This window comes from Sapajus apella, unplaced genomic scaffold (assembly GCF_009761245.1).
Source record: "Sapajus apella isolate SASKATOON/1434 unplaced genomic scaffold, GSC_monkey_1.0 scaffold6, whole genome shotgun sequence".
In the NCBI taxonomy this organism is placed as follows: Eukaryota; Metazoa; Chordata; class Mammalia; order Primates; family Cebidae; genus Sapajus; species Sapajus apella.
In genome coordinates, this window is record NW_022436946.1 from 35,793,746 (window position 1) to 35,802,477 (window position 8,732).

General features: G+C 32.9%; 1 protein-coding gene across 1 annotated transcript in view; it reads left to right on the top strand.

Annotated features, from left to right (window-relative positions):
* Positions 1 to 6,767, top strand: part of HDAC2 (histone deacetylase 2) — a 29,442-nt gene extending 22,675 nt beyond the window's left edge. Inside the window, exons 9-14 of the mRNA XM_032274983.1 lie at positions 1,298 to 1,438; positions 1,994 to 2,102; positions 3,014 to 3,144; positions 3,912 to 4,067; positions 5,642 to 5,699; positions 6,393 to 6,767. Of these exons, the coding sequence (XP_032130874.1) occupies positions 1,298 to 1,438; positions 1,994 to 2,102; positions 3,014 to 3,144; positions 3,912 to 4,067; positions 5,642 to 5,699; positions 6,393 to 6,423 (626 nt within the window). The 3' untranslated portion in view covers positions 6,424 to 6,767. The remainder of the gene's footprint in view (positions 1 to 1,297; positions 1,439 to 1,993; positions 2,103 to 3,013; positions 3,145 to 3,911; positions 4,068 to 5,641; positions 5,700 to 6,392) is intronic.
* The last annotated feature ends 1,965 nt before the right edge of the window (positions 6,768 to 8,732 follow it).

Genomic DNA, 8,732 nt, shown 5'->3' on the forward strand with positions numbered 1-8,732 from the left:
TCTTAAAACTTCATTCTGAGTGTCTCCACTGCCAGCATTGATTCAACTTTTTCAGATCTGCTGAAGTTAGTTATTTCTTGTCCATCTCCTTGTTGCCCTCAGTTACGTTCTTGCTCTTGTGTTCTCTCCCATTCTTCATTTTTATGAATTTTGGCCTTTAAAAAGAATCCCTTTCCAGTCATTTTTGTCAAGTTTTGGACTGAAGGAAAAGTAAACGTCTTTCTTTAACTAGCTATCTTTACTTGTAAGCCTGTAAGTTAACTTTTTGTATGTTTGTTTTGTCTTTAAAAATATTGAAATGGTTTTTATCTATTAATGAGAAACTTTTGTAGTAGCAGTACTAAAAATTGGGTGCTGTAATTATGTGAACCACATAGTGCAACTATTGAAGAATGCTTAATGAAAATTCCCACAGTATACAATTACATGAAGAGAACAGATAAAGTTGGTAAAATTAACTCTGAATTGGAAGGAAATATAGAAAAACGATTTTTTAATAATGTTGTTTTTAGGTGGTTAGTTTTTTTGTTGTCCCTTTTTAATTTTTTTCTGAATAATCTTCAGTATGCATGAATGTCTTTTGTAATTGAAGGATTTTCTTTCAAGATTGAATTATGTGCCTAACTGGTAATATTCTGGGAAGGGAACTTACTGGTAACTTATAAATGATTATTGAATTACATGACATTTATCCAGAGAAAATACTTGCTTTTATGTTAGGTTTACTATTAATATTATATTTAAATTTTTACACATAAAAGTTGATTGAAATTTTCAAAAATAGTAATAGATATTTTTAATTCTTAAGTCAGTTATGAAAACTCATAATACCACTACCTAAAATTAATCCAGGTTTAAACTATGTTGTATAACTTTCCATAATAATTTTATATATGTCCATAGGGAAAGAAATGATAATAAAATTTAGGTTATACATAATGATTTATTGTAATCTGATTGTTTTCACCATGTAACCCTACATGCACATCTTTCTGTGTAATAAAATAAGTGTATATTCGTATTATAATCTTAATGTAGTTGCGTACTTGACTTTTCCATCAGGGACACTTGCTAAAATAGCTAGTTATGTCTTAATTTTTAAATATGTGTTACTGTGTGAAATGTGTTTGGAAAGGAGTTTTAGACTTGAAACTTTTTACGTTTTTATTCTTTAAATATTTAGAAAACCCATTTTGGTTGAATAACATTTTCTTTGCATTTATTATCTTTTTAAAATTTATTTTTCAAACTGTTACAATATGCAGATTTTGTTGTTACCCAAATCTTCTTGTCTTAGGTCATGCTAAATGTGTTGAAGTTGTAAAAACTTTTAACTTACCGTTACTAATGCTTGGAGGAGGTGGATATACAATCCGTAATGTTGCTCGATGTTGGACATATGAGACAGCAGTTGCCCTTGATTGTGAGATTCCCAATGGTAAGTGTTCTTATTATGATGTCTTTATAGTATGAACTGTCAATACAGATTCTCCTCCACTTATGTTGCAATTAGGTCCTGATAAACCTCATCATAAGTTGAAAGTATGATAAGTAGAAAATTGATATAATACATCTAACCTAGCACACATCATGACTTAGCACAGCCTACTTTAAATGTGCTCAGAACACTTAGGTTAACCTACAATTGGACAAAATAATCTAATATTGAGCCTGTTTTATAAAAATAAAGTGTTGACTATCTCATGTAATTTATTGAATACATGACGTTGAATATATGACATTGGCGTTGTAACAAGAAAGCCAGAAAACTGTAAGTCAAGCTGTTGAAAGTCAGAGGCTGTCTGTATATAGAAATATATGGATGAACGGTTAAATTAAACACCATTCTTTATCAATAGGAGAACATTCACTTTGTGTTCACTTTTAAACAGTTTCTTTGGACATATTTCACTACCTAAATCTGGATTCTGTGCATGGATTTTTGTGAAAACTAAGCTTGTAATATGTAACTTAATTTTGTTGTTTTCATTAGAGTTGCCATATAATGATTACTTTGAGTATTTTGGACCAGACTTCAAACTGCATATTAGTCCTTCAAATATGACAAACCAGAACACGCCAGAATATATGGAAAAGATAAAGTAAGAAATCATTGGATTGTTTAGATAAACATTTTATCTTAACAAAGATTTAGGATGTTTTAGAGGGCCAAGTGTTGTGTGTCCTTTAAACATTATTAGATATGTCTCTTGTCTTTTTCTGAAGGATTTGAAACATAAGTTACTGATTTTTTTTTTTTTTTAATATTTGAATTTTTTGTAAGAATGGGATATTGCTTTGTCTCGAATTCCTGGCTTCAAATGATCCTCTCACCTTGCCTCTCAAAAGTGCTGAGATTACAGGCATGAGCCACCATGTTCAACCGTTTAATTTCTTCAGTTAATGGACAGAATTTTTTTTATTAGTTGAAATGTATTTTAAAATTGCAAGGGGCACTGTAAGTTATTTTCATTGTCTGAAATATTGTTTTAAAGCTTTGTGTCCACAAGCCAAGTAGAGACATTATAGTCCATAACATGGGTTTGAGTCACCTCTGTACCACAAACAAGCTGTATGACATAAGTTCACTTGCCTTTGTGCTTATGTTTTCTCATCATTGAAATGGGGGACTAAAATAGTGCCTCCTTGGCCAGCCAAGGTGGCTCATGCTTGTAATCCTAATGCTTTGGAAGTCCAAGGCAGGTGATAGTTTTAGACAAGGAATTTATGACCAGCCTGGGCAATATTAAGACCTTGTTTGCAAAAAATTTGAAAATTAGCCGGGCATGGTGATATATGCTTGTAGTCCTAGTGCAGAGGCTGAGGCCAGGAGTTCAAGGCCACAGTGAGCTGTTATATTCCCATTGGGCTGTAGTCTGGGCAAGAGAGAGACCTTTTAATTTATGGGTTTAGCTAGATCAAAGATGAAATTTTTTGCTAAGTATTTTCTCTTGCATGTAAGAAGAATTGCTAAAAACTATTTTGTCTAATAAACTTTGCATGTGTAAATTAGGCAGCGTTTATTTGAAAATTTGCGCATGTTACCTCATGCACCTGGTGTCCAGATGCAAGCTATTCCAGAAGATGCTGTTCATGAAGACAGTGGCGATGAAGATGGAGAAGATCCAGACAAGAGAATTTCTAGTAAGATAATGCCTTGACTTCTCTGGTTTGTCAAAATGATACTTCTAATTGAAGGTTTTAGTGGCCTAAGAACTAATGAGCACACTATTATTGTCATTTTTGCCATTATCGGAGATTTAGCTTTCTGATGTGATGTCTCAAAACCTGATTTGGGTGTCAGCAGTTTCGGTTTATATGACTGGATATACATATATGATTGAAAGTTTTCAAAAATTGTCCACTTTACTATATTTGGAACTTAATGAGAAGACATATTTATCTAAAGTATGGTGAACTAAATAAACATCTGTTTGATTTTTATAACTTCTCATTACACTTAATATGATTGTTAAGATTGTAGCATAATGGCATGTGTAATGGTATAAACTGTCTAATGTGTTTGGTATTAGTATTATCTATTTGGTCTGCTTTACCTGTCAGCTCTGAAGTAAAATACTACTTTCTAAATAATGACGTTATTCCCATCCTCTATTAGAAAAACACCCTTTTTTTTTTTTTCCCAGAAATTTTTAAAAGCATTTTTAAAAGAAAAAAAAGAGATTCCCCCAAATCTTATTATGTGTTTTTGAACCATTTCTTTGTATGTGAAAGCAGAGTTTTCAGTATTAAGCAAACCATTCATTCTGTTCAAATCTTAAAGTCACTAGGCACCTGTTATCCTTTACCTTTGAATATGGTAACTGGTTAGTGCATTTGTATGAGTGTGCTGTAATGATTATAAAGCCTGTGACTGTTTTTGTCAAAATTTGTTAAAATCTTTTGTGCAGTTCGAGCATCAGACAAGCGGATAGCTTGTGATGAAGAATTCTCAGATTCTGAGGATGAAGGAGAAGGAGGTCGAAGAAATGTGGCTGATCATAAGAAAGGCGCAAAAAAGGCTAGAATTGAAGAAGATAAGAAAGAAACAGAGGACAAAAAAGCAGGTCAGATTTGTTTCTTGGTAATTGTGTTTTAATTGTAAATTTTTAAAATTGAGCTACAGTGTAATTTTTATGAGATCCTGAGGTCAGTTTCACAAGTATCAAAGGGGGAAGTGTGCTAGGTAGATGACACTTTTTTTCTTACATATAAATGGTACTTAGCTCTTAAAAGGTTTTATATAAATGTTATTGTTTCTATTTGCTTAAACCTTATTATCTTCTTGATAGCAGGTTTAAAATAGTGAAATTGCATTGTGAATATAGATTGGGTAAGAGAGAGGACAAAGTAATTAATGATGAGTCTATTCGTAGTGTATGGTCAGAACTGAACTTACAAGGTAAATTTTAATTACCTAAACCTTATTTAATGGGAGAAACCACAAAGAAGAGTTACATTATCCTTAGACCAATTTTGCCATTTTGAAAAAGGTCAAACAATGGATTTTGTTCAGAAATTGAAGAAAACATTAAAAACTCTGAGGAAAGATAGGGGATTTGGGAACCTGGGTTAGGGAGAAGATACTACTTTGATACATTACCTTACTTTAAAATTGTGTGTCAGCTTTAGGCAATTGAATTTGCTACTGGAATCTGTTACCTTTCATATGAATTCCCAGAACACTTACACATGCCTCTGCCGTTTTATTTAACACATCATATTATGGGATTTTGTCTCCCTGCTAGATTGAGCTGCTCATGGCTAGGGAACACAGTATCTTAAATATTTATATTCTCAGCACTTGATGCATTTCCTAATGCAAATAGTGGTGATGAGGACACTAATCTGTTAATTTTGATCCTGTAGCATGTGAAAATACTGATTTAGAGATAGTGATCCAACTTTTCCTGTATCTATAAAATGGAAGTTATGTGAGTTAAGGTGCCTCTTTTTTTTTTTTTTAACTAGAAAGTTGAGAATCTATAACATCTGACATATCTAGTTCTGTTCTTTTACTTACAGATTCACTTGTCAGTAAGCTACATACAGTTCTTTGTCTACCATTTTGTAGTTTTAACTTCCCATTGTATTACAATGATAGCTTCAGTCTGTATTTGTGTACTGATTGACATCAAATTTGAGCCAAGACTGAGGTTAAGAAGGACTTAACTTTAGCTGTAGGATTTTTCTAGCTTTTTTTCTTTTCTTTCATTGTCAGTATATCTTCTTTTTTTTTTTTTTTCTTTTTTTCTTTTTGGTGTTTTTAAAATCTTAATCTTTCCTGTGCTTAAAAAATAAACCCTCTATCTGGTGATGAGGCTCTTCTGATACAGCCTTGCAATTGTTAAAATTCTTCATCCTACAGAAAAAATGAAATACCACCACAGAAAGCTTTTTTTAAAAATTGTAGGTCAAAATCTAGAGTTAGGGCCACGTTTTCTCTTCCCTCCCCAGTCCTGTGACTATTGAAAGCTTGTACTGCCGTTGTTTAGGAAACATCCAACACAAAGCTTATTTAGATTGAATAATAAGATTGAATGATGGCTTTTTATATTTTAAAAATATATTTTGAAATAATATGTATATATATTTTATAGTTCAAAATAGGTTTTAATCTTTTCCTAATCTTTATTTTTAGATGTTAAAGAAGAAGATAAATCCAAGGACAACAGTGGTGATAAAACAGATACCAAAGGGTAAATGATATTTCTTATCAAATACTTTTTACATACTGTAAAAATACTAAACATGTTGGGGTGTCTGTGTGTTTGTGTACACACTTTAGAAATACTAGACTGAACCTTAGAACATGATTATGTGGTGCTCCGAATTTTAGCCTGTATTGGTATATAAGACAGTATATGCTACCTTACCTCTTGGTTTATATGTATCTGTTTGACTCCTTACCTGTTGCCTTTAAAACCTACCAAAAGACTAGTATTAATCAGTATAACTAAATCCATCAGTTTGTTTTTTGTACACAGTTTATCTGAGACCATTTTTTGCTATTACCTTTTATATGTGCACTTAATGGTTTTTGTGGTGTTCTTATTTCTGTGTACATGATTTTATAGTGTTGTGAGATAGGTAAATTTAAGAAACATTGAGCTGACATTAAGCACAATTTTTAAGTAAAAACAGTTGAGGATTTTATTGTAAATATGTAAATGTTTGGCCACACAATTTTGTGCCAGCCTTTACAGGGTAACTTGGAATAGATTATAAAATCACTAGAAAGATTAAGGCATTCATTACTCCAGAAACACTTAAGACATTATCAGCTGTTAACATTTCTTGACATGAGCCTAAAGGACCTGATCAACAGAATAGGTCAGTGCATTTTAACCAAGATTGCCATTTTTAATATTTCACGTTGCCTCTTTTAACAGAACCAAATCAGAACAGCTCAGCAACCCCTGAATTTGACAGTCTCACCAATTTCAGAAAATTATTAAAAAGAGAAAATATTGAAAGGAAAATGTTTTCTTTTTGAAGACTTCTGGCTTCATTTTATACTACTTTGGCATGGACTGTATTTATTTTCAAATGGCTTTTTTGTTCTTGTTTTTCTTGGCAAGTTTTATTGTGAGTTTTTCTAATTATGAAACAAAATTTCTTTTCTCCACCATGCTTTATGTGATAGTATTTAAAATTGATGTGAGTTATTATGTCAAAAAAATCTGATCTATTAAAGAAGTAATTGGCCTTTCTGAGCTGATTTTTCCATCTTTTGTAATTATCTTTATTAAAAAATTGTACTTGGATTGTCTTTTGTCTGTTTATTATTACAGTATGAAATCTTGTTTCAAAGGCTAACGACATCATTTCTGTAGACTTAAGTACACTCTAGGTGAAAGATGATTACAGCTTGAAAGATACCTATTTGCTGTTTGTTTGGGAAGAGTATTTACAGTAATTATTTATTTTTTCCATAGAAATTCTACCACCTTGCCCTTCTATAGCTTAACCAGTTAGTATCAGTGAGGATTAATATCCCATTACAATTTATGAAATTAATAATACAGGCTCTGCAGTTGAGATATAGGAGTTCTTGGAGCTGACCCAAAGAGTCTCAAAAATTGAAATGGAAGTTCTGAATTGAAAGAAGAAACTACCAGAACTGGTGTTGACCAGACTTGCCTGTGTTATATTGTTGGTTTAAAATGAAACCTGCTATTCAGACAAAACCTGCTTCTTTTACTGCATTTACGTGGCATCAAGGTTCCATTATTATTTACATGACATCCAGGTTTCTAAGTCAAGAAAATAAACAAGTGATTTATCATTCAACAACTGCTTATTGAGTGTCTGCCCATTTTAAGACTGTGGGAGTGTAACTGAATATAATGGAAAAATGCTTTCACGGATGGCTTACATTCTAGTGCCAGGAAGCAGACAAATGGGGATAATTCCTGCTACTAAGATGTGCAAAGAAGAAAAAACATTTTAGGAACTTGCCAAAATCAGTGAAATCTCCCTTTTTGTCAAACCCAAATTGATTCGAGATTAAAGATTACAGAATGCTGGAAGACAATTCAGTCAAAAATCTTTCTCTTCAGTTTATAAAATATTAAAAGAAAAAACTATTTCTCTACAAGCTTCTGTTAAATATCAGACATTTACAATAGCATCTAGACTTTTGTAATGAACAGCTGTGCACCCACCCAGATTTAACAGATATCTTTTGCTATATTTACTTCAGTGTTTTTTCTTAAAATATGCCGAAATTGAAGCTCTCTTCGTGTACTTTGTCATTTGTAATCCTCTCTCCTAGTCTTAAGAAGTAATCACTGTTCTGAAGTTTATGAATATTTTATCCATGTTTTTGCACTTTTGCTACATATTTGCTAGCAATCTATAAACATTTATGACATCAGGAACTAAGGAACTTAGCTTCTTCATTAGGGGGATAATGAAATGTATTTAGTGTTTGTGAAACATAGATGGAATTACATATAGACAATTCTGTAAGTTTGCTTTTTAAAATTTTTTAATTTTTCCATAAGTTACTGGGGTATAGGTGGTGTTTGGTTACATGAGTAAGTTCTTTAGTGATTTGTGGGATTTTGGTGCACCCATCACCTGAGCAGTATATACTGCACCCTATTTGTAACCTTTTGTCACTCACTCCCCCCTTTGTCCCCAAGTCACCAAAATCCACTGTAGTATTCTTAGCCTTTGTGTCCTCATGGCTTAGCTACCACATATTAGTGAGATTTTCATTCCTGAGTTACTTAGGATAATAGTCTCCAATCTCATCCAGGTTGCGGTGAATGCCGTTAATTCATTCCTTTTTATGGCTGAGTAGTATTCCATTATATAATACCACAGTTTCTTTTTCCATTCGTTGGTTGGTGGGCATTTGGGTTGGTTCCAAGATTTTGGAATTGCAAATTGTTCTGCTATAAACATGAATGTGCAAGTATCTTTTTCGTATGACTTTTCCTCTGGATAGATACCCACTAGTGGGATTGCTGGATCAAATGGTAATTCTTTTTTTTTTTTTTTGAGACGGAGTTTCATTCATGTTACCCAGGCTGGAGTGCAATGGCGTGATCTCGGCTCACCGCAACCTCCGCCTCCTGGGTTCAGGCAATTCTCCTGCCTCAGCCTCCTGAGTAGCTGGGATTACAGGCACGCACCACCATGCCCAGCTCATTTTTTGTAGTTTTAGTAGAGACGGGGTTTCACCATGTTGACCAGGATGGTCTCGATCTCTTGACCTCGTG